The sequence below is a fragment of the Salmo salar genome, chromosome ssa06 (genome assembly GCF_905237065.1).
Source record: "Salmo salar chromosome ssa06, Ssal_v3.1, whole genome shotgun sequence".
Taxonomy (NCBI): domain Eukaryota; kingdom Metazoa; phylum Chordata; class Actinopteri; order Salmoniformes; family Salmonidae; genus Salmo; species Salmo salar.
Genome location: NC_059447.1, coordinates 72,503,578 through 72,530,337, shown reverse-complemented (window position 1 = coordinate 72,530,337; position 26,760 = coordinate 72,503,578). Strand labels below are relative to the sequence as shown.

General features: G+C 45.4%; 1 protein-coding gene across 1 annotated transcript in view; it reads left to right on the top strand.

Moving 5' to 3' along the window:
* fig4a (FIG4 phosphoinositide 5-phosphatase a) overlaps positions 1-26,760 on the top strand; it is a 106,184-nt gene that overhangs the window by 27,816 nt on the left and 51,608 nt on the right. The window contains exons 10-16 of the mRNA XM_014205487.2: positions 16-178; positions 3,695-3,792; positions 14,368-14,501; positions 17,840-17,956; positions 23,119-23,164; positions 23,305-23,453; positions 23,582-23,748. Coding sequence (XP_014060962.1) covers positions 16-178; positions 3,695-3,792; positions 14,368-14,501; positions 17,840-17,956; positions 23,119-23,164; positions 23,305-23,453; positions 23,582-23,748 — 874 coding nt within the window. The remainder of the gene's footprint in view (positions 1-15; positions 179-3,694; positions 3,793-14,367; positions 14,502-17,839; positions 17,957-23,118; positions 23,165-23,304; positions 23,454-23,581; positions 23,749-26,760) is intronic.

Sequence of the window (26,760 nt, the reverse complement as noted above, 5' to 3'; positions counted from 1 at the left end):
TTTTGTCCTCTGCAGGGCGACGTAGCCAATGAGGTGGAGACTGAGCAGATCATCCACGATGCGTCGGTGATGTCATTCACGGCGGGGAGTTACTCTTCGTACGTTCAGGTCAGGGGTTCCGTTCCCCTCTATTGGTCCCAGGACATCTCCACCATGATGCCTAAACCACCTATACGATGTAAGATATTATCATCATTAGATATCGTATACGCTGTACAGTATCATTAATATAATGTGGTCTACTGGTCTCTGTCTGGACATACCCCTATCACCAATATGCCATAAGATACACATTACTACAGCACTTACAGCAGTAGTAATACTATAAACTATACTCTGGCCAAATGGACCATGTTTTACTATTGATGAGGGATAGAGATTTTCTCTCCTCTTTTCATCCATCTCTGTTTCTCATTATGACTCTAGCAGGATACATCCTAGGGAGTGTGTGAGGATCAGATGGTCTCAGAGATTGAAAAGGTGGAGACTGCAGTTTGTGTGTGTGGACTCGACTGCATTAAATGATGTTATCCTCTCTTACCCCATTTGGCCTACAGTCCATCGTGGATGATATTCACCTAAGAGATTGAGAGCTTGTCCCAAGATGTGTTTAAGCGTGTGCCCGTATGCATTTGTAGATGAAATGATCTTTTCTTCTCATTCTCCATTTGGTTTTCAGTCCATCCTAGGATGACATTTACGTGCATAATGCAGAGATGTAATGTACAGAGAGAGCTAGTGTGTCCTCAAGATCTATGTGATGGGGACCTTACCTTTCCTCTCCCATCTGTCTAGCTACACTACATAACCAAAAGTATGTTGACGCCTGCTACATCTCATTACAAAATCATGGGCATTAATATGGAGTTGGTCCCCCCTTTGCTGATATAACATCACTATGCATTGGGGCATGTAGCGTTCTCCTGGCATCCGCCAAACCCAGATTCGTCCGTTGGACTGCCAGATGGTGAAGTGTGATTCATCACTACAGAGAATGTGTTTCCACTGCTCCAGAGTCCAATGGCGAAGAGCGTTACAGCACTCCAGCCAACGCTTGGCATTGTGCATGGGGATCTTGGGCTTGTGTGCAGCTGTTCAGCCATGTAAATCCATGAAGCTCCCGACGAACGGTTATTGCTCAAACGTCATTCAGCTAATCCATTAAATCAATTCAGCGATATGGCATCAGGCACACACACAGATATAGAAGCCCATAGACACAAAGATATCCAATTACATGTAAATTCTTGTTCGATAACGATGCCTGTCGGCTCCAAGATCATCAGCCAGTAGTGAATTTAGGACAGGTAGATGATCAGGAAGACCCTGGTGGGACATAGCGGTCAGTCACCACCCAGCCAGCCGGTCCTGAAAAATGAGACTGTGGTTACACAAGCCTCCTGTTGTCTTTATGAAATGCTTAAGTAGGTGAATAGCTTTGTAGGGAGGGAGGAAGAGTAGCATGCCTTTTCATGCTTCCTCGTCCTAATCATGACGACCCACGGGGGAACGAGGATGAGGGCCTTATAAAATGGCTTCAGTCAGCCCCCCTCCCCTCGCCCTGGTTACCCAACATCACCATTTACAACTGACCTAAATGGATGACTGATTTCCCCTCATGACTGATCATGAGGGGAAAACATGTTTGACTGACCCAGATCTTCATTTGGTTGGCTGAATTGTCTGCAGGTGTGGGGCTCTGCGTGACCACCACATGAAGTCATAACACTGAAAGAATAGAACGGATGGGTGAAATGATGGAGAGAGGGGCAGAAAGGAAATGGGAATGCGTGTTAGTTACAGTTTAATAATACTATACTGTATAACCAACAGCAGGTATGATGACCTTAATGTTTCTAGGTTGCCTTTTGGTTGGTCTTATGAAACGCTTATGAATCATTATATCAAACATTATTGCTTACCTTATGATACAGCCAGTGGCATGGCTTTGATTCAGAAGGGTTGGGTTAAATACGGAAGACACATTTCAGTTGAAGGCATTCAGTTGTACAACTGACTAGGTATCCCCCTTTCCTTCTAACATCCTAAACCTTAACGTTTGCTCATCGCTAAGTCAAAATAGAGTTGAGTGAACTAGATGCTAAAGTGATCCTAATGTAACTGTGAGACTGCTCTGCCCACTAAGATATGTACAGTAACTCACTTCCCTATCAGACACAATGGACCAGGCCGACCCCCTTTGCACATGTAGCTAACCTCTCTCTCTGTTGTCTCAGTGGACCAGGACGACCCCTACGCCCATGTAGCTAACCTCTCTCTGTTGTCTCAGTGGACCAGGACGACCCCTACGCCCATGTAGCTAACCTCTCTCTGTTGCACCTCAGTAGACCAGGCCTACCTATACGCCCATGTAGCTGCCTTCTGACCTCTCTCTGTTGCACCTCAGTAGTCCAAGCCTACCTATACGCCCATGTAGCTAACCTCTCTCTGTTGCACCTCAATAGACCAGGCCTACCTATACGCCCATGTAGCTGCCTTCTGACCTCTCTCTGTTGTGTCTCAGTGGACCTGGACGACCCCTATGCCCATGTAGCTAACCTCTCTCTGTTGTCTCAGTGGACCAGGACGACCCGTACACCCATGTAGCTAACCTCTCTCTGTTGCACCTCAGTAGACCAGGCCTACCTATACGCCCATGTAGCTGCCTTCTGACCTCTCTCTGTTGCATCTCAGTAGTCCAGGCCTACCTATACGCCCATGTAGCTAACCTCTCTCTGTTACACCTCAGTAGTCCAGGCCTACCTATACGCCCATGTAGCTAACCTCTCTCTGTTGCACCTCAATAGACCAGGCCTACCTATACGCCCATGTAGCTGCCTTCTGACCTCTCTCTGTTGTGTCTCAGTAGACCAGGCCGACCCCTACGCCCATGTATCTGCCCTCTAGAAAGCCAGCATCCAGGAGTCCCCTCTTCACTGTTGACGTTGAGACTGGTGTTTTGCGGGTATTATTTAGTGAAGCTGCCAGTTGAGGACTTGTGAGGTGTCTATTTCTCAAACTAGACACACTAATGTACTTGTCCTCTTGCCCAGTTGTGCACAGGGGCCTCCAACTCTTACTATTCTGGTTAGAGACAGTTTGCGCTGTTCTGTGAAGGAAGTAGTGCACAGCGTTGTACGAGATCTTCAGTTTCTTGGCAATTTCTCGCATGGAATAGCCTTCATTTCTCAGAACTAGAATAGACTGACGAGTTTCAGAAGAAAGTACTTTGTTTCTGGCCATTTGGAGCATGTAATCGAATCCACAAATGCTGATGCTCCAGATACTCAACTAGTCTAAAGGCCAGTTTTATTGCTTCTTTAATCAGAAGAACAGTTTTCCGCTGTGCTAAAATAATTGCAAAAGAGTTTTCTAATGATCAATTAGCCTTTTAAAATGATAAACTTGGATTAGCTAACACAACGTGCCATTGGAACACAGAAGTGATGGTTGCTGATAATGGGCCTCTGTACGCCTATGTGGATATTCCATGAAAAATCTGCCTTTTCTAGCAACAATAGTTATTTACAACATTAACAATGTCTACACTGTATTTCCAATCATTTTGATGTTATTTTAATGGACAAAAAATGGGCTTTTCTTTAAAAAAAAAGGACATTTCTAAGTGACCCCAAACTTTTGAACGGTAGTGTAGCTGCCCTCTAACCTCTGACCTCTTTCTGTTGTGTCTCAGTGGACCAGGCCGACCCCTATGCCCATGTAGCTGCCCTCCATTTTGACCAGATGCTCCAGCGGTTTGGCTCGCCCATCATCATCCTCAACCTCGTCAAGGTAACAGCACCTCACCTCACTGCACCGCACCACCCACCACAGGGCACCTCAGACCAACAACTTAGTCACACTGTTAATGGAACAACAGAATAATTACTCTGGTAGAAACTGAGTCCAATAGATGAAACCTTCCTCAGAGTACCCATTTACAATACTGTTACATCAGTGGACAGTTAAAGGATCGTTCCACAGCTTGTCTCCACGGATCCATTTACTTCATTTAAATTGTGGTGTGTTAACACCATAAAATGATTCATTCATTCAAGGTTTATACAAATATGTCCATTCAATAGAGAATTGCGTCAGAAAAGTAATAGTCCAAACCTCATGTCTCTACCACGAAAATACTCAGAGAATTGAGCATGTTTAGAGTGAATGGAATGTCTTCACCGGAATGATCAAAAAGTGGTCACTGCTCAATAGAACTCTGTGGCGCTGCTTCATGGCAGATTGGCACTAACTTCGAACATCAACTGACAAGCTAACCATTGGCTACAGGTTCATGAGTGAAAACATGGGCTTTTTCTAAATGAAATCCACGGAATAGAAAGCAACATAGGGACTAAATAATATTTATTTCGAAGGCTGACCGACTGAATTTCATTATCCACCCTCCACGTAGACAATCTGTTCCTGTTTTCATTGTGTATTTCTGAGTCATTCCCTTTAAATCGCTATAGAAACGGCCCCTCTCAATGTAAATTGATCGCCAATATATAGCCAATGGAAGCCAACGATCGGGAGATGAAAATGACGAGGGTATCAAGTTGATTTTGATAGGTCCATCCTGCAGAAAGACCTCCAAAGGGTGCCATCTCCCAACGCTAAATATGGAAGCGATACAATCAAGAGCACCTCAGTCTAAACTAGCAAATTAACGTTCTTATTTCATCAACACTGTCAAGAACAAGTGATTGATAATGAGAGGGCAAAGGAAACTACATTTTGACATTAATTTATAGCACGCTCTTGAATTGCCCTGTTTTTCTCTACATTTTAGAGCAGGGAGTGAATGCCCTATAAATTGTTAGTGGCCCTAGTTATCCAAATTGCCCGGAAATAAGTTTGGTGTCACTTAAAAGCCATATCTCAGACTGGCTAATGAAAACAAAAGATTAAGATGGGCAAAAGAACACAGGCAGAGATATGGCTTTTCCTTTCTCTGCCTAGAAGGCCAGCGTCCCGGAGTCGCCTCGTCACTGTTGACGTTGAGAATGGTGTTTTGTGGGTACTATTTAATGAAGCTGCTAGTTGAGGACTTGTGAGGCATCTGTTTCTCAAACGAGACACTAATGTACTTGTCCTCTTGCTCAGCTGTGCACTGGGGCCTCCCACTCTTTCTATTGTGGTTAGAACCAGTTTGCGCTGTTCTGTGAAAGAAGTAGTACATAGCATTGTACAAGATCTTCAGTTTCTTGGTAATTTCTCGCATGGAATAGCTTTAATTTCTCAGAACAAGAATAGACTGACGAGTTTCAGAAGAAAGTTACTTTGTTTCTGTCCATTTTGAGCCTGTAATCGAACCCACAAATGCTGATGCTCCTGATACTCAACTAGTCTAAAGAAGTCCAGTTTTATTGCTTCTTCAATCAGAACAACAGTTTTCAGCTGTGCTAACATAATTGCAAAAGGGTTTTCTAATGATCAATTAACCTTTTAAAATTATAAACTTGGATTAGCTAACACAACGTGCCATTGGAACACAATAGTGATGGTTGCTGATAATGGGCCTCTGTACGCCTATGTGGATATTCCATAAAAAATCTGCAGTTTCCAGCTACAATAGTCATTAACAATGTCTACACTGTATTTCTGATCATTTTGATGTTATTTTAATGGACACATTTTTTTGCTTTTCTTTCAAAAACAAGGACATTTCTAAGTGACCCCAAACTTTTTGAACAGTAGTGTATATACAGTACCAGTCAAATGTTTGGACACACCTACTCATTCAAGGGTTTTTCTTTATTTTTGCTATTTTTTACATTGTAGAATAATAGTGAAGACAGCAAAACTCTGAAATAACACATATGGAATCATGTTAAAAAACATCTAAATATATTTTAGATTCTTCAAAGTAGCCACCCTTTGCCTTGATTACAGCTTTGCTCACTCTTGGCATTCTCTCAACAAGCTTCACCTGGAATGCTTTTCTTGAAGGAGTTCCCACATATGCTGAGCACTTGTTGCCTTCTTTTCCTTCTCTCTGCGGTCCAACTCATCCCAAACCATCTCAATTGGGTTGAGGTTGGGTGATTGTGGAGGTCAGGTCATCTGATGCAGCACTCCATCACTCTCCTTCTTGGTCAAATAGCCCTTACGCAGCCAGGAGATGTTGGGTCATTGTCCTGTTGAAAACAAATGATAGTCCCATTAAGCACAAACCAGATGAGATGGCGTATCACTGTGGAAACCATGCTGGTTCAGTGTGCCTTGAATTCTGAATAAATCATCAACACTGTCACCCCCACACCATCACACCACCTCCTCCAAGATTCACGGTGGCAACCATACATGCGGAGATCATCCGTTCACCTACTCTGCGTCTCACAAGAGACGGCGGTTGGAAACAAAAATTTCAAATTTGGACACACACCAGTGGTAGTATATACAGTTGAAGTCGGAAGTTTACATACACCTTAGCCAAATACATTTAAACTCAGTTTTTCACAATTCCTGACATTTAATCCTAGTAAAAATTCCCTGTCTTAGGTCAGTTAGGATCACCACTTTATTGTAAGAATGTGAAATGTCAGAATAATAGTAGAGAGAATGATTTATTTCAGCTTTTATTTCTTTCATCACATTCCCAGTGGGTCAGAAGTTTACATACACTCAAATAGTATTTGGTAGCATTGCCTTTAAATTGTTTAACATGGGTCAAACATTTCCGGTAGCTTTCCACAAGCTTCCCACAATAAGCTGGGTGAATTTTGGCCCATTCCTCCTGACAGAGCTGGTGTAACTGAGTCAGGTTTGTAGGCCTCCTTGCTTGCACATGCTTTTTCAGTTCTGCCCACAAATCTTCTATAGGATTGAGGTCAGGGCTTTGTGATGGCCACCCCAGTACCTTGACTTTGTTGTCATTAAGCCATTTTGCCACAACTTTGGAAGTATGCTTGGGGTCATTGTCCATTTGGAAGACCCATTTGCAACCAAACTTTAACTTCCTGACTGATGTCTTGAGATGTTGCTTCAATATATTCACATACATTTCCTACCTCATGATGCCATCTATTTTGTGAAGTGCACCAGTCTCTCCTGCAGCAAAGCACCCCCAACATGATGCTGCCACCCCCGTGCTTCACGGTTCCATTGTTATGTTTTTCCTCCAAACATAACAATGGTCATTATGGTCAAACAGTTCTATTTTTGTTTCATCAGACCAGAGGACATTTCTCAAAAAAGTAGGATCTTTGTCCCCATGTGCTGTTGCAAACCGTAGTCTGTCTTTTTTATGGCGGTTTTGGAGCGGTGGCTTCTTCCTTGCTGAGCGACCTTTCAGGTTATGTCGATATAGGACTCGTTTTACTGTGGATATAGATACTTTTGTACCTGTTTCCTCCAGCATCTTCACAAGGTCCTTTGCTGTTGTTCTGGGATTGATTTGCACTTTTCACACCAAAGTACGTTCATCTCTCGGAGACAGAACGCGTCTCCTTCCTGAGCGGTATGATGGCTGCGTGGTCCCATTGTGTTTATACTTGCGTACTATTGTTTGTACAGATGAACTTGGTACCTTCAGGCGTTTGGAAATTGTTCCCACGGATGAACCAGACTTGTGGAGGTCTACAATTTTTTTTCTGATGTCTTGGCTGATTTCTTTTGATTTTCCCATGATGTCAAGCAAAGAGGTACTGAGTTTGAAGGTAGGCCTTGAAATACATCCACAGGTACACCTCCAATTGACTCAAATGATGTCAATTAGCCTATCAGAAGCTTCTAAAGCCATGACATCATTTTCTGGATTTTTCCAAGCTGTTTAAAGGCACAGACAACTTAGTGTATGTAAACTTCTGACCCACTGGAATTGTGATACAGTAACTTATAAAGGAAATAATCTGTCTGTAAACAATTGTTGGAAAAATTTATTGACATGCACAAAGTAGATGTCCTAATAGACTTGCCAAAACTATAGTTTGTTAACAAGACCTTTGTGGAGTGGTTGAAAAACAAGTTTTAATGACTCCAACCTAAGTGTATGTAAACCTCCGACTTCAAATTGTGTGTGTATGTATATATACACACACCCAACTTTAGGTGAAGTCTCCTCCTTTTCTCTAAACATATCATCTTCATTGCTACGCAGGAAGTTTAAGTGATGTGGGTAATAAACTGTTCCTTCTCCCTTAATGTGACCTGACCTGACCTCGGTCCCCATTCCTCACTAATCCACAGCTCTCCACCCTTATCAGTGACTGCAACCATGTGATTGCCTTTCCCTTACTCAGTAACATTCCAAGCCCCTGGCTCATATCCAACCTTAATTGACCCCCACCATATATATTCCTCCTACAGATATCCATTAACTTCTGGTGTATCTAGTATTTCAAATTACAACCCAACAACTGAAACCAGACTGTGGCCCTTCTCCTTTCCATACAATACCTGATGTCTAACAATAACATGTTCTGACAGAGTGTAAACGTTCTTCATTCACCTCTCTCCCTCAGTACCATGAACAAGGATATTTCAAGTTCATAAGTCAGAACCCATCACAGTATATTCAAATTACAATTCTGTCTTATTGATCTCTGCACACAACACAATGAGTGACACTAGTTTCACCTTGGCGTGTATATACACTACCGGTCAAAAGTTTTAGAACACCTACTCATTCAAGGGTTTTTCTTTATTTTTGCTATTTTCTACATTGTAGAATAATAGTGAAGACACCAAAACTATGAAATAACCCATATGGAATCATGTAGTAACCAAAAAAGTATTAAACGCTCTGGGATATGTGGGACACGTCCCACCTCGACAACAGCCAGTGAAATTGCAGGGCGCCGAATTCAAAACAACAGAAATCTCATAATTACAATTCCTCAAACATACAAGTACTATAAACCATTTTAAAGATAAACTTCTTGTTAATCCAGCCACAGTGTCTGATTTCAAAAAGGCTTTACGGCGAAAGCAAACCATAGGATTATGTTAGGTCAGCGCCTAGTCACAAAAAAACATACAGCCATTTTCCAGCCAAAGAGAGGAGTCACAAAAAGCAGAAATAGAGAAAATTAATTACTAACCTTTGATGATCTTCATCAGATGGCACTCAAAGGACTTCATGTTACACAATACATGTATGTTTTGTTAGATAAAGTTCATATTTATATCCAAAAATCTCTTGCCTCCTGCCTCCAAAATATCCGGTGATTTGGCAGAGAGCCACATCAATTTACAGAAATACTCATCATAAACTTTGATGAAAGATACAAGTGTTATGCATAGGACTATAGATAAACTTCTCCTTAATGAAACCGCTGTGTCAGATATCAAAAAGGCTTTACGGTGAAAACACCATGCGATAATCTGAGTACAGCGCTCAGCCACCAAAACAAGCCATACAGATACCAGCCATGTTGTGGTGTCAACAAAAGTCAGAAATAGTGTTATAAATATTCACTTACCTTTGATGATCTTCATCGGAATGCACTCCCAGGAATCCCTGTTCCATAATAAATGTTCGATTTGTTCGATAAAGTTAATCTTTATGTCCAAATACCTCCTTTTTGTTCGCGCGTTTAGTTCACTATTCCAAATGCACAAGGCGTGGGCACTAAGTCCAGACGAAAAGTCCAAAAAGTTCCATTACAGTTTGTAGAAACATGTCAAACGATGTGTAGAATCAATCTTTAGGATGTTTTTATCATAAATCTTCAATAATATTCCAACTGGACAATTCCTTTGTCTTTAGAAATGAAAGGGAACGGAGCTCGGGCTCAGGGCTGCGTGTGTGACTAAACTAAAGGCTTTCAGCCAGACCACTGGTTCAAACAGCTCTTATTCGCTCCCCTTTTACAATAGAAGCCTGAAACAACGTTCTAAAGACTGTTGACATCTAGTGGAAGCCTTAGGAAGTGCAATCTGACCAAATTTACACTGTATATTGGATAGGCAATCACTTCAAAAACTACAAAACTCATATTAATATGCATATCTTAGCTTCTGGGCTTGAGTAGCAGGCATTTTACTCTGGGCACCTTATTCATCCAAGCTACTCAATACTGCCCCCCGTTCCCAAAGAAGTGAAACAAATCAAAATATATTTTATATTTGAGATTCTTCAAATAGCCACCCTTTGCCTTGGTGACAGCTTGCACACTCTTGGCATTTTCTCAACCAGCTTCATGAGGTAGTCACCTGGAATGCATTTCAATTAACAGGTGTGCCTTGTTAAAAGTTAATTTGTGGAATTTCTTTCCTTAATGCGTTTGAGCCAATCAGTTGTGTTGTGACAAGTTAGGGGTGGTATACAGATGATGGCACTATTTGGTTAAAGACCAAGTCCATGTTATGGCAAGAACAGCTCAAAGTAAGCAAAGAGAAACAACAGCCCATTGTTACTTTAAGACATGAAGGTCAGTCAATAAGGAACATTTCAAGAACTTTGAAAGTTTCTTCAAGAGCAGTCACAAAACCATCAAGCGCTATGATGAAACTGGCTCTCATGAGGACTGCCACAGGAATGGAAGACCCAGAGTTGCTCTGCTGCACAGGATAAGTTCATTAGAGTTACCAGCCTCAGAAGTTGCAGCCCAAATAAATGCTTCACAGGGTTCTAGTAACAGACACATCTCAACATCAACTGTTCAGAGGAGACTGTGTGAATCAGGCCTTCATGGTTGAATTGCTGCAAAGAAACTACTACTAAAGGATACCAATAATAAGAAGAGACTTGTTTGGGCCAAGAAACACGAGCAATGGATATTAGACCGGTGGAAATTTGGTCTGGAGTCCAAATTAGAGGTTTTTGGTTCCAACCGTCTTTGTGAGATGCGGTGTGGGTGAACGGATGATCTCTGCATGTGTATTTCCCACCGTAAAGCATGGAGGAGGTTGTGGTATGGTGTGGGGGTGCTTTGCTGGTGACACGGTCTGTGATTTATTTAGAATTCAAGGCACACTTAACCATCATGGCTACCACAGCATTCTGCAGCGATATGCTATTTACATTTTACATTTTAGTCATTTAGCAGACGCTCTTATCCAGATCGACTTACAGTAGTGAATGCATACATTTTTTTTTTTGTACTGGCCCCCCGTGGGAATCAAACCCACAACCCTGGCATTGCACACACCATGCTGGCGTTGCAAACACCATGCTCTACAAACTGAGCCACAGGGAATGCTATCCCATCTGGTTTGAGGTTAGTGGCACTATCATTTGTTTTTCAACAGGACAATGACCCAAAACACACCTCCAGGCTGTGTAAGGGCTATTTGACCAAGAAGGAGAGTGATGGAGTGCTACATCAGATGACCTGGCCTCCACAATCACCTGACTTTAACCCAATTGAGATGGTTTTGGCAGAGTTGGACCGCATAGTGAAGGAAAAGCAGGCAACAAGTGCTCAGCATTTGTGGGAACTCCTTCAAGACTGTTGGAAAAGCATTCCAGGTGAAGCTGGTTGAGAGAATGCCAAGAGTGTGCAAAGCTGTCATCAAGACAAAGGGTGGCTATTTGAAGAATCTCAAATATAAAATATATTTTGATTTGTTTAACTTTTTTGGTTACTACGTGATTCCATGTGTGCTATTTCATAGATTTGATGTCTTCATTATTATTTTACAATGTAGAAAATAGTAAAAATGAAGAAAAACCCTTCAATGAGTAGGTGTTCTAAACCCCCTGGTGTAGCCGGTAGTGTAGCTCACTCCAGTAGTAGTGAGAGGACTTGACTGGCAAGCCATCCATTAGTTGCCATTCTGTTGCTGCTCTGACTTCAAAGTTAAAGACCTAGTGACAGAATTCAGGGCAAGCAGCTTGTGGTGATACTGCCAGAGAGGAGAGCGCTGAAGTGAATGGTTATACAAGCACTTCTGACTCAATCAGCCAGGCTGTTGTCCTCTCTTTCTGTGAAGTAATTATTCCTGGTTCTTGTTGTTCTCGGTTCTGTAAAGTGGGTTGGAAACTATTGGGGCCATACTTGCAAACATAAAAATGTACTAATCATTTTAAATTCAACCTGGACCTCTGTCTCAAAATATGCATCAGCCAAATACAATCGTAGCTGATGCAGAACTTATCGGATATAATCATTGTCAGCTGGTGAGGTTAGCATAGGGCTAACGTGTGCCAGGTTATCTGATGGGACCAGCTACAATGTAGCATTCTATCATGTGCAACTATGTCGACGATTGTATCTGGCTGATGCTCGTTTTGAGACGGGTCCAGGTTTAACAAAAAATATATTTAATGTTCGCAAGTATGGCCCCATTGTGCTGTTTTCCAAGCATTATATTACTGCAATGTTACAATTAACATATTTATACTAAAGAAGGCATTAAATAAGCTTTTGGTGAAGAAAAAAAAACATTCTCCGGTGTCAGATGTCCCTGTGGGGGAGAAAACAAGGAGAGAGGGAGAGATGTAATATCCAACATGACCATAATGAAGTGTTGACAGACACATCCAAATGACTGAGAATTTCACTTGAGGATTTTTCTTAGAAACCAGCAGGATTCCTGGAATCACACCTTCATGTGATTGGACAATAGCCTGGTGTGTTGGTTTAATTAGCTAGTGAAGGTTTCGGCTAACTCCCTAGCTTTGTCAATACATTGGAGAAGAACAGTTGTTGTGGTTACTCTGACAGATGGAGTGATAAAAGAGGGACTCGAGAGATGAAACTGGTTTGGGGCTAGTGATTACAAGCTGTTGAAGAACCACCTTAAATGCACTAATGCACGCACACACTCTCTTCACACAGTGTTGTGAACCCCCCCCCTTCTTACTGCTCTGCTAAGCTCGGGTGTCCTGTGCATGTCACTCACAAGGGAATGAGGAGAGGGATAGCCAATCACAGCCCTCCGTTGCCTGCACAAGCTCGGCCATGTGCAGTAGGGGAGGAGAGGGTAGGGTGCTCCCCCCTTAGTCCCCCCCACTCACTATCTCACTCACAAGCAGAAATCGAAAAAGTCACCATAGACTATTGCAACGTAGGAGTGATTTGTGTTGGCCAGTGATGGGTAGGTGGGGGTGTGTCACTCATCAGGATCCATTTCTCTTAACTGGGAAATTCCCTCATTTGTGCAGAGACACATTTAACCACGTTCATTTGTCACAGCAAGAGCCTCTGTCATGCCTTGCCACACTCTCTTTTGCAGGTGTGTATTCATGTGCATGCATTTTGCAAGATTCCCATCTGTGTGTGCAGAGCATGTACTGTACTGCACTGCATGCATGGTATGCTGGCATATGATGAGTGTGTTTGCAGTTGTGTGCGTGTATGCATGATACTTTGTTTGGCACGTGTCTGTGTGTGTGTTTTGATGCCATGCTGTGAGAGAGAGCCTGGCAGTGGTTAATGGCTGGTTATTAACTGGCCGTTTGGCCAGTGCTGTGACACTGATAGAGGCGTGTGTGTGTTTTGTAGATAAGTGGTTAAAAGGTTGTTGAAGGTCTAGCGACCGGGGTGATCTTTAGGAGAGATGGCAGGAGGAACAGCAGGGGGCTCGGATGCAGGGATGCAGGGGTAGACTCTCTTGGCTTCAAACAGAATGAATAGGAACTGACAGTGCTCACTAAGTAGCCAGCATATGTGAGGGAGAGTGTGTTTTGAGAGAACGTTTCGTAGAGAGGGACTGAAGATCTGGTAGACAGACATAGTTTGGCTGCTGTAGACATGATTAGCTGATGTCAATGCAGAGCTAGGAGTACTGTGTGTGTGTGTGTGTGTGTGTGTGTGTGTGTGTGTGTGTGTGTGTGTGTGTGTGTGTGTGTGTGTGTGTGTGTGTGTGTGTGCGTTGGAGAGAAGAGGTGATGACTAATGCGTGCACATGTACATGCACACACACTGCTCCTGTGGGTGAACGGGCATTAATGGTTGGTTGGTCGGTTGTGACTCACTAGTTTTAAGTGTCTGGAAATAGTTCTCTCCTAAGGTAGCTCCATCTGATTTTAGTTACAGATGTAGGATCTTACTTTGATCATTCTTTTGTTGCTGAGAATTTTCCTGCACAACAGGAAATGCAAACTTGTAGTGTATTTGAATTTCCACTTTGACATTTCAGACATAACTTTGCCCTAACGAAAAATGTATCGACCCCTACAAAAAGTCCATTAATTATAATCCACATAATTCACATTTCCTGTTGCTGCAGAACTATTTTCCTGCTTTAGCAAACTGGCTCAAATTAAGAGCTTACATCTGTATGTAGTTAACGGATTGAGATGTTAAAAAAACGTTATGTGCATTAAGGTGGTACCGTTGCAGGCGAAATTTTGCCGAGACAAAAATTATGAAATTACCATAGACTTTCATGCCTTTTCTCATAAATCAGAGACCTTTCCTGCAGTGTAAATGAGTAACGCTGATGATGTGTGTGTGTCTCCGTGTCTGTGTGTAGAAAAGAGAGAAGAGAAAGCATGAGAAGATCCTCAGTGAGGAGCTCTTCCCAGCTGTAATCAACCTCAACCAGTTCCTCCCTCCAGAACACTGCATCGACTACATCGCCTGGGACATGGCCCGATACACCAAGAGGTACAGATCTAGGATCAGCTCACCCAAACCCTATCCTTAACCATTAAAGGGGAAATGCCTAAGATCAGTGTTTGGTTGCGACTTCATCCTACTCATACCGGCTGCTTTAGCTTACACCAGCATCGTGTTCTGTAAGAGCCAGAGGTACAAAGTATTGTCCCAGCAACCTAAGTCAACATCTCAGAACACTTAATGGTTCCCAAACGTTTTGGGCCCACAACCCTATTTTGATATCTGAAAAGTCTCGCGACCCCACCCATGTGAATTTTTTGTTGTTGTAATTAACAACCAATGTTTACTTAATGTGGGACTATGATAGTCAATCGCAAGTTATACTGACGTATAATGTCTCATATCTCGCCACCACTAAGGAGATGGGTGTGTTTGATGCGTGTCGCGTCGGAGCTTCTCAAAGTCAGGGGGCGTGATCGACAGTACGCACCTCATCTCTGCTGTCACATCCAACCTGGATGGATATTTGATTTTAATGCAGACGAGCACTGGATCCAGCTTCACACAGATATGAGCTGGCGAAGGGTAGCCTACCATGACTTTTATGGTGCTTTCAAGACAACTGGGAACTAAGAAAAATACGAGGTTGAATCCTGACGTTACTGATCTTCAGGTCGGAAAGTCTGAGCTCTAGAAAGAGGGCTGAGTTACATGACTGTTCAAAGCTAATTTTCCCAGTTGGCGCTCTTTTCATTCCGAGGTACCAGTTGTCTTGGGAAGTAGGTCCCAAAGTGCCCTTCCAAGGGTTGGTGAGCAGTCATCACTCATGTGGGACACTTGCTGATGCTGTGTTCTGTTATTTTCATTACACAGAAGGTCAACCAAGTCAGTTGTTTTTACATCCATTGTGAATGACAAACGCTCCTCTCTCAATGCGAAAAATCACATTCACAACTAGAGTGCGGAGGCATGCCCGCCGTCCCATGATAGATGGAGCTCCATCTGTGCAAAAGCCCATCATTCGATCCCATATGGAATCTGTTTTTCGTCAATATAGCCACGCAGCACACTGAACATCCCCTGGGCCGCTTCATGCTCGGGAATCGAGAGACAGAACAATATGTCCTGGTGAATAGCCGCCCGCAACGTTTATAGCGAACAAAAGTCAATGCATGGGCATCTCGGTCCTCACAGATAACATTCATTTGGAGAGCATAAGCTAGGGAGTTTTGGAGTATAATCATTTTCGTTTTAGATTTTTAAGGTTAACCACTTAAAAATTTTGAGATACAAAGACGATATTATAATATTTTTTGTATTTATTTGTACATTTTTTGTGGGGATTTGGGAAATTGTCCCGTAACCCCATTTTCTTATCTACCCCCTAGTTTGGGAACCTCTAGGCTACATGGTCATATGCAGTACATACAGCAGCACATGGTCCCATGTGACCCAAGAAGAGCTATATATTTCATGGGCCAAAGTACATTAACCACAAAGTCCTGGGGTTATCCATCACTGCAGCTATGGAAACGCTCTGAAGATCACATCTTTTCCCTTATTCATTTTCCCTGGCATGGTACTCCCCAAGCTAACTTTGCTCACCAACAATGGACCTAACTTTAACAGTAGAGGAGTTATTGTTGCTGTCCCTGAAAGAAATGTTCAAGTTCAATGAAAACATTTTTCAAAGAGACCTTTTAAGTTGCCTAACACTCATTCATATGTTTTCTCTGTCTGTCTGCCCCGCCCTCTGTCTGCCCCGCCCGCCCTCCGTCTGTCTGCCCCGCCCGCCCTCCGTCTGTCCGCCCCGCCCGCCCTCCGTCTGTCCGCCCCGCCCGCCCTCCGTCTGTCCGCCCCGCCCGCCCTCCGTCTGTCCGCCCCGCCCGCCCTCCGTCTGTCCGCCCCGCCCGCCCTCCGTCTGTCCGCCTTCGCCCGCCCTCCGTCTGTCCGCCCCGCCCGCCGCTCTGTCCGCCCTCGCCGCCCTTCCGTCTGTCCGCCCCGCCCGCCCTCCGTCTGTCCGCCCCGCCCTCCGTCTGTCCGCCCCGCCCGCCCTCCGTCTGTCCGCCCCGCCCGCCCTCCGTCTGTCCGCCCCGCCCGCCCTCCGTCTGCCTGCCCCGCCCTCTGTCTGTCTGCCCCGCCCTCTGTCTGCCTGTCTGCCTGCCCCGCCCTCCGTCTGCCTGCCCCGCCCTCCGTCTGCCTGCCCCGCCCTCCGTCTGCCTGCCCCGCCCTCCGTCTGCCTGCCCCGCCCTCCGTCTGCCTGCCCCGCCCCGCCCTCCGTCTGCCTGCCCCGCCCTCCGTCTGCCTGCCCCGCCCTCCGTCTGCCTGCCTGCCCCGCCCTCTGTCTGTCTGCCCGCCTGCCCCGCCGTCTGCCTGCCCCGCCTCGTCTGCCTGCCCCGCCCTCTGTCTGCCTGCCCCTCCGTCTGTCTGCCTGCCCCGCCCTCTGTCTGTCTGCCTGCCCCGCCCTCTCTGTCTGCCTGCCCCGCCCTCTGTCTGTCTGCCTGCCCCGCCCTCTGTCTGTCTGCCTGCCCCGCCCTCTGTCTATCTGTCCCGCCCTCTGTCTGCCCGCCACGCCCTCTGTCTGCCTGCCCCACCCCCCCTCTCTGTCTGCCTGCCCCTTCCCCATCTCTGTCTGCCTGCCCCTTACCCATCTCTGTCTCTCTCTCTCTCTGTCTCTCTCTCTCTCTCTCTTTAAGGGGCTTTATTGGCATGGGAACATGTGTTTACATTGCCAAAGCAAATTAAATGGATGATAAACAGAAGTGAAATAAACAATCATAAATTAACAGTAAACATTACACTGACAGAACGTTTCAAAAGAATATAAACTTTTCAATGTAGCTGAAGTTCAAAAAATAAATATGGTTTTATTTAAACTGGCTGCTTTTGGAGCAACAGGTCACATCTTGCTGCTGTGATGGTACACTGTGGTATTTCACCTAATAGATATGGGAGTTTCTAAAAATGTAATTTGTTTTCAAATTCTTTGTGCATCTGTGTAATCTGAGGGAAATATGTATCTCTAATATGGTCATACATTTGGCAGGAGGTCAGGAAGTGCAGCTCAGTTTCCACCTCATTTTGTGGGCAGTGTGCACATTGCCTGTTTCCCTTGAGAGCCATGTCTGCCTACGGCAGCCTCTCTCAATAGCAAGGCTATGCTCACTGAGTCTGTACATAGTCAAAGCTTTCCTTAATTTTGGGTCTGTCACAGTGGTCAGGTATTCTGCCAATGTGTACTCTCTGTTTAGGACCAAATAACATTCCAGTTTGCTCTGTGTTTTGGTTAATTATTTTCCAATGTGTCAAATAATGATCTCATCTCTCTCTCCCTCCCCCCCCTCCCTCCCTCCCTCCCTCCCTCCCTCCCTCCCTCCCTCCCTCAGTAAGCTGTATAACGTGCTGGACCGTCTTAGTATGATAGCAGAGAACGTGGTCAAGAGGACCGGCTTCTTCATCAACCGCTCTGACTTCTTCTGCCACACCCTGAGACCAGACGAGAGGTACACACACACACACACACACACACACACACACACACACACACACACACACACACCCTCAAGCCAGACGAGAGGTACACACAAACAGGCCAGACGAGAGGTGAGGCCAGACGAGGGGTGAGGCCAGACGAGGGGTGAGGCCAGACGAGGGGTGAGGCCAGACGAGGGGTGATGGCCAGACGAGGGGTGAGGCCAGACGAGGGGTGAGGCCAGACGAGGGGTGAGGCCAGACGAGGGGTGAGGCCAGACGAGGGGTGAGGCCAGACGAGGGGTAGGGCCAGAGGGGTAAAAACTTGCGCCCTTTACACCCCAACCTATACCTCTCTAACTACCTCACCCCACCATCTAGATTTCTTTACAGGGGTTGGTGTTAAATTGTCATAATTGGTTTTAATCGTGATTATTGCTACGTTTGTTTTAATGTGTTAGACAAAGTCCCTCTGAGGGCTTTTATAAAGCTCCGTCAAATAGCTAATCATACAGTATTTTACAATCACGCATTAATAGCAATTCCATTTATTTTTTTCTCCTTCTGATATAAATGAATGTCCAGTAATGGGAATAGATGGGTCTGTTAGATGGGATTTTTGCTGAATAGTCATGGCCAGGGTATCCCTACCTATCAGAGTAGATGACGGAGCATGCAGCAGCAGAAGGGTGTGAAGAAGGGCCGCAGTGCTCACTATCTGCATATCTTAATCACAAGCATTGACATTTCCATCTGGTTACCTAAGCTGCTAGCCATTCTTCTAATGCCGTATTTATTAGCGTTATGCTACATTATCAAACACACTCCCTTGCTTTTATACATGTGCTCATGCTTAAGAAACACATGCACGTGGACCACACACACACACTTCCGCCCACTCTCTCGTCTCTGGCGGGGGTTGTTGACTTGAGTCCAGGCCAGATGTGTCACAAATGAAAAGTCTTCCTCCATTTACTTCTTAATTTATTATTTCTTCCTTGCTTCCAGACATGTGACATTCTTACTAGCCCTGGGTTGTCTCATATGGAGACTCCCGTGGGGCTCACTGCTAGTCTGGAGGCTAACCTTCTTACACAACCACAATTATGAAAAAATATATTTAAAAAAAAAAGGGATTCAAAAGAAAATAAATATATACATACACACACACACACACACACACACACACACACACACACACACACACACACACACACACACACACTACCGTTAAAAAGTTCGGGGTCACTTAGAAATGTCCTTGTTTTTAAAAGAAAAGCAATTTTTTTTGTCCATTAAAATAACATGAAATTGATCAGAAATACAATGTAGACATTGTTAATGTTGTAAATGACTATTGTAGCTGGAAACAGCAGATTTTTTATGGAATATCTACATAGGCCCATTATCAGCAACCATCACTCCTGTGTTCCAATGGCACGTTGTGTTACCTAATCCAAGTTTATCATTTTAAAAGGCTAATTGGTAATTGGAAAATTATTTTGCAATTATGTTAGCACAGCTGAAAACTGTTCTGCTGCTTAAAGAAGCAATACAATTGGCCTTCTTTAGTCTAGTTGAGTACTCAACTAGTCTAAAGAAGGCCAGTTGGTGTCATGGTAGTTTGTCCCCAAGTAGTTTGCTCCCGGTGATGCGTTGTGCAGACCGCACCACCCTCTGGAGAGCCTTGCGGTTTAGGGCGGAGCAGTTGCCGTACCAGGCTGTGATACAGCCCGACAAGATGCTCTTGATTGTCCATCTGTAAAAGTTTGTCAGGGTTTTGGGTGACAAGCCACATTTCTTCAGCCTCGTTCTGTGATGTGTACGCCCAGGAACTTAAAACTTTCTACCTTCTCCACTGCTGTCCCTTCAATGTGGATAGGGGGGTGCTCCCTCTGCTGTTTCCTGAAGTCCACGATCATCTCCTTTGTTTTGTTGACATTGAGTGAGAGGTTGTTTTGCTGACGCCACGCTCCGAGTGCCCTCACCTCCTCCCTGTAGTCTGTCTTGTCGTTGTTGGTAATCAAGCCCACTACTGTTGTGTCGTCTGCAAACTTGATGATTGAGTTGGAGGTGTGCATGGCCATGCAGTCATGGGTGAACAGGGAGTACAGTCCCGTGTGGCTCAGTTGGTAGAGCATGGTGTTTGCAACGCCAGGGTTGTGGGTTCGATTCCCACGGGGGACCAGTACCGGGGGAAAAAAATTAGGAAATGTATGCATTCACTACTGTAAGTCGCTCTGGATAAGAGCGTCTGCTAAATGACTAAAATGTAAAATGTAAAAATGAGTACAGGAGGGGGCTGAGCATGCACCCTTGTGGGGCCCCAGTGTTGAGGGTCAGCGAAGTGGAGATGTTGTTTCCTACCTTCACCAACTGGGGGCGGCCCGTCAAAGTCCAGGACCCAATTGCACAGGGCGGGGTTGAGACCCAGGGCCTCCAGCTTGATGATGGAGTGTACCATGGTGTTGAAGGCTGAGCTGTAGTCAATGAACAGTATTCTTATATAGGTATTCCTTTTGTCCAGATGTGATTGGGCAGTGTGCAGTGTGATGGCGATTGCGTCGTCTGTGGACCTGTTGGCGGTATGCAAACTGAAGTGGGTCTAGTTTGGCCAGTAAGGTGGTGATATGATCCTTGACTAGTCTCTCGAAGCACTTCATGATGACAGAAGTGAGTGCTACGGGGCAGTAGTAATTTAGTTCAGTTATCTTTGCCTTGTTGGTTACAGGAACAATGGTAGCCATCTTGAAGCATGTGGGGACAACAGACTGGGATAGGAAGCGATTGAATATGTCCTTAAACACACCAGCCAGCTGGTCTGCGCATGCTTTGAGGATGCGGCTAGGGATGCTGCCTGGGCCAACAGCCTTTCCACGGTTAACACGTTTAAATGTTTTACTCACGTCAGCCACGGAGAAAGAGGGGGGGGCGCAGTCCTTGTTAGCGGGCCACGATGGTGGCACTGTATTGTCCTCAAAGCGGGCGAAGAAGGTATTTAGTTTGTTTCAAAGCGCGATGTCCGTGACGTGGCTGGATTTCTTTTTGTAGTCTGTGATTTCCTTTAGACCATGCCACATACGTCTTGTGTCTGAGCTGTTGAATTGCGACTCCACCTTGTCCCTGTACTGGCATTTCGCTTGTTTGATTGCCTTACAGAGGGAATAGCTACACTGTTTATATTCAGACATATTCCCAGACCTCTTTCCATGGTTAAATGCGGTGGATCTCACTTTTAGTTTTGCGCGAATGCCGCCATCCATCCACGGTTTCTGGTCAGGGTAGGTGTTAATAGTCACAGTGGGTACATCATCTCCAATGCACTTCTTTATAAAAGCACTCACCGAGCCAGCGGATAGGTCGATGTTGTTCTTTGAAGCTGACCGGAACGTATTCCACTCCGCGTGATCAAAACGATCTTGAAGCATGGCTTCCGATTGGTCGGACCAGCGTTGAATGGTTCTCGTCACTGGTACATCCTGTTTGAGTTTCTGCCAATAAGACGGAAGGAACAAGATGGCATCGTGGTCGGATTTGTCGAAGGGAGGGCTTTGTATGCATCGCGGAAGTTAGAGTAACAGTGGTTGAGGGTATTGCACATGCACGTAGCGCAATCAATATGCTGGTTGAATTTAGGTAGCCTTGTTCTCAAATTTGCTTTGTTAATATCCCCAGCTACAATAAATGCAGCCTCAGGATGTATGGTTTCCAGTTTGCATATAGTCCAGTGAAATTCCTTGATGGCTATCTTGGTGTCTGCTTGAGGGGGAATGTACACAGCTGTGACTATAACTGACGAGAATTCTCTTGGTAGGTAAAATGCTGGCACTTGATTGTAAGGAATTCTAGATCGGGTGAGCAGAAGGACTTGAGTTCCTGTATGTTGTTATGATTACACCATGAGTCGTTAATCATAAAGCATACACCCCCTGCCCTATCCTTTCCCAGAGAGGTGTTTATCTCTGTCGGTATGGAGAAGCCCGGTGGCTGAACCGATTCCGACAACATATCCCGAGAGAGCCATGTTTCCGTGAAACAGAGAATGTTACAATCTATGATGTCTCTGTGGAAGGAAGCATTTGCTCGAATTTGATCTACCTTGTTGTGAAGAGACTGGACATTGGCTAGTAGTATACTCGGGAGCGGTGTGTGACGTGCACGTCTACAGAGCCTGACCAGGTGGCCGCTTCGTCTGCCCCTAATGCGCCGTCGTTGTTTTGGATCGCCTACTGGGATTAGATCCATTGTCCTGGGTGGTGGTCCGAACAGAGGATCCGCTTCTGGAAAGTCATATTCCTGGTCGTAATGTTGGTAAGTTGACGTTGCTCTTATATCCAAGAGTTCTTCCTGGCTGTATGTAATAAGACTTAAGATTTCCTGGGGTAACAATGTAAGAAATAATACATAAAAAAACAAAATACTGCATTGTTTCCTAAGAACTCGAAGCGAGGCGACCATCTCTGTCGGCGCCATCATAATGAGTGAGAGGCAATGCATCGCAGTGCTTGAGGCATCACTTCAGACCCAAGTTTAATCCCAGGCTGTGTCACAACCGGCTGTGAGTGTGAGTCCCATAGGGCGGCGTCCAGGTTAGGGGAGGGTTTGGCCGGGGGGGCTTTACTTGGCTCATCGCGTTCTAGCGACTCCTTGTGGCGGGCAAGGCGCCTGCAGGCTGACATCGTCGTCAGTTGAACAGTGTTTCCTCCGACACATTGGTTCGGCTGGCTTCCGGGTTAAGCGGTGCTTTTTCGGAGGACAAATGACTTGAGCCCGTTGGGGAGTTGCAGCGATGAGACAAGATTGTAATTTGATTACAATTGGGGAGAAAAAGGGGTTAATTATTTATTTGACATTAGCATGTCATGCTTTGCATACAAGCCAGGGACTAAATACACCTGGCAATGAAGCAAGCCTAGAGTGACCTAAATTGATAAGCAAAGTAGACGGGATGGTAATCTTGGAGAGGAAAGACATGCTATGGGTAGTAGAGCCGATGTTCCTCTGGTTTTCATCATACTGTGCTTTATGCCATTGTGGCATTGGAGAATTACTCTTCGATGCACCAGTCCTAAATGTGTTCAGATTCAGAAACTTTGAGTTGTGCCATCTCTAGACAATGTGCATTGCAGGAGTATAAAAGTACAACAAGCATACTCAGTGTTTGATTGATTAAAGGAGTTTTCTCTTTCCTCAGGTGGGGAGATCTTGGGGGAAGTCTCACCTCAAGTGGGCGTGTCCAGGTACGGTATATTACTCATCGTACACACCTGAGCAGGCGGTGGCTGTTGACATGGAAATCTGACGGTGGAGATGATGCCCGTCTTTTATCAGCGCCCACATTTAAATGTTTTGTTTTTGAGCTCTCCTCTCCCATCTTCAGACAGGTGTGTTGAGGACGAACTGTGTGGACTGCCTGGACCGTACTAACACGGCCCAGTTCATGGTGGGGAAGTGTGCTCTGGCCTATCAGCTCTACGCTCTGGGCATGATTGACAAGCCCAAGCTGCAGTTCGACACGGACTGTGTTAGGTAAAACCCTACTCCACTCTTGCCTCTGAGACTCACTTAAACATTTCTAAAAGTTGACATAAGAACTTAATAAATGCTGTTGATATCTCTGACCTTGTGTGATCTTTACCCCCCCCCACACAATTCAGGCTGTTTGAGGAGCTGTATGAAGACCATGGGGACACCCTGTCTCTGCAGTACGGGGGCTCCCAACTGGTCCACAGGGTGAAGACCTACCGGAAGATAGCCCCCTGGACACAGCACTCCAAAGACATCATGCAGACCCTGTCCCGTTACTATAGCAACGCTTTCTCAGGTAGACGCACACACGGACACACACTTTTATCTCACCTTTATTTAACCAGGTAGGCCAGTTGAGAACTAGTTCTCATTTACAACTGCGACCTGGCCAAGATAAAGCAAAGCAGTGCGACACCAACAACACAGAGTTACACATGGAATAAACAAACGTACAATCAATAACACAATAGAAAAGTCTATATACAGTGTGTGCAAATGAAGTAAGATTAGGAGGGTAAGGCAATAAATAGGCCATAGTGGCGAAATAATTACAATTTAGCAATTAAACTCTGGAATGATAGATGTGCAGAAGATGAATGTGCAATTAGAGATACTAGGGTGCAAAGGAGCAAAAAAAACAAAAACAATATGGGGATGAGGTAGCGGCAGGTAGTCTAGAGGTTAGAGCGTTGGACTAGTAACTGGAAGGTTGCAAGATCGAATCGCCGAGCTAACAAGGTAAAAATATGTCGTTCTGCCCCTGAACAAGGCAGTTAACCCACTGTTCCTAGGCCGCCAACGAAAATAAGAATTTGTTCTTAACTGACTTGCCTAGTTAAATAAAGGTAAAATGTAAAAATTTTTTTTAAATTGGGTAGTTGGGTGGGCTATTTACAGATGATCTATGTACAGGTGCAATGATCTGTAAGCTGCTCTGACAGCTGATGCTTAAAGTTAGTGAGGGAGATAGGTCTCCAGCTTCAGTGATTTTTGCAATTCGTTCCAGTCATTGCCAGCAGAGAACTGGAAGGAAAGGCGGCCAAAGGAGGAGTTGGCTTTAGGGATGACCAGTGAAATATACCTGCTGGAGCGGGTGTGCTACGGGTGGGTGTTGCTATGGTGACCAGTGAGCTGAGATCAGGCGGGGCTTTACCTAGCAAAGACTTATAGATGACCTGGATGACCTGGGTTTGGCGACGAATATGAAGCGAGGGCCAGCCAACGAGAGCATACAGGTCGCAGTGGTGGATAGTATATGGGGTTTTGGTGACAAAACAGATGGCACTGTGATAGACTGCATCCAATTTGCTGAGTAGAGTGTTGGAGGCTATTTTGTAAATGACATCGCCGAAGTCAAGGATCGGTAGGATAGTAAGTTTTACGTGGGTATGTTTGGCAGCATGAGTGAAAGATGCTTTGTTGCAAAATAAGAAGCCGATTGTAGATTTAATTTTGAATTGGAGATTCTTAATGTGAGTCTGGAAGGAGAGTTTACAGTCTTACCATATTCAAAGTCAGAACCGTCCAGAGTAGTGATGCTAGTCGGACGGGCAGGTGTGGACAGCGATTGGTTGAAGAGCATGCATTTAGTTTTACTTGCATTTAAGAGCTTTGAAGCTCGTCTGGAGGTTTGATAACACAGTGTCACAAAGAAGGGCCAGAAGTACACAGAATGGTCTCTCATTCTCGCAAGCACAAATATGCACACACACACCCACATGCTCACACAAACACACACGCATTATCTGTCATAACGAAAATACTTTTACCGTTGCAAATTCTTTTCAGGCATCCTGATTCTAGGTAGTCTCTCTTGACAGCCCTAGTTTGAGATTTCTTATGTAGGTAGTAGTGTGTCCGAGGTAACGGTGCCTCTGAGGTATTACCACTTCATACCACTCACTCATCACCCCCGTATTGTTACTATGGCAACACACTCACTCAGGATCCCCCGATAAACACACACATACTCCATTCACCCCTGCCCTGTCCTTATGACACCACTGCTTACTCATCCACTAGTGACTCTTCCTCTCTCCTTACCCCTCCTCATCCTCTCACCCCGCCTCATACTCTCCCCCCTCACCCTCACCCTCCTCCCCTCCTCCTCCCCTCACCCCCTCCTCATCCTTTCCCCCCTCCTCATCCTCTCCCCCTCCTCATCCTCTCCTCATCCCTTCCTCATCCTCTCCCCCTTCTCATCCTCACCCCGCTCCTCTTCTCCCGCCCCCCTCTTCTTCTCCCGCCCCACTCTTCCTTCTCCCCTCCTCATCCTCTTCTCCCGCTCCCTCATCTTCTCACATCCTCCTCTTCTCCCGCCCCCTCCTTATCAAATCAAATGTATTTATATAGCCCTTCTTACATCAGCTGATATATCAAAGTGCTGTACAGAAACCCAGCCTAAAACCCCAAACAGCAAGCAATGCCGGTGTAGAAGCAAGGTGGCTAGGAAAAACTCCCTAGAAAGGCCAAAACGTAGGAAGAAACCTAGAGAGGAACCAGGCTATGAGGGGTGGCCATTCCTCTTCTGGCTGTGCCGGGTGGAGATTATAACAGAACATGGCCAAGATGTTAAAATGTTCATAAATGACCAGCATGGTCAAATAATCGTAATCACAGTGAACAGGTCAGGGTTCCATAGGCGCAGGCAGAACAGTTGAAACTGGAGCAGCAGCACGGCCAGGTGGCCTGGGGACAGCAAGGAGTCATCATGCCAGGTAGTCCTGAGGCATGGTCCTAGGGCTCAAGTCCTCCGAGAGAGAGAAAGGAGGAAAGAGAGAATTATAGAGGGCGTACTTATATTCACACAGGACACCGGATAAGACAGGAGAAATACTCCAGATATAACAGACTGACCCTAGCCCCCCCCGACACATAAACTACTGCAGCATAAATACTGGAGGTTGAGACAGGAGGGGTCAGGAGACACTGTGGCCCCATCCGATGATACCCCCGGACAGGGCCAAACAGGCAGGATTTAATCCCACCCACTTTGCCAAAGCACAGCCCCCACACCACTAGAGGGATATCTTCAACCACCAACTTACCATCCTGAGACAAGGCCGAGTATAGCCCACAAAGATCTCCGCCACGGCACAACCCAAGTGGGGGGCACCAACCCAGACAGGAAGACCACGTCAGTGACTCAACCCACTCAAGTGACACACCCCTCGTAGGGACGGCATGGAAGAGCACCAGTAAGCCAGTGACTCAGCCCCTGTAATAGGGTTAGAGGCAGAGAATCCCAGTGGAGAGAGGGGAACCGGCCAGGCAGAGACAGCAAGGGCGGTTCGTTGCTCCAGTGCCT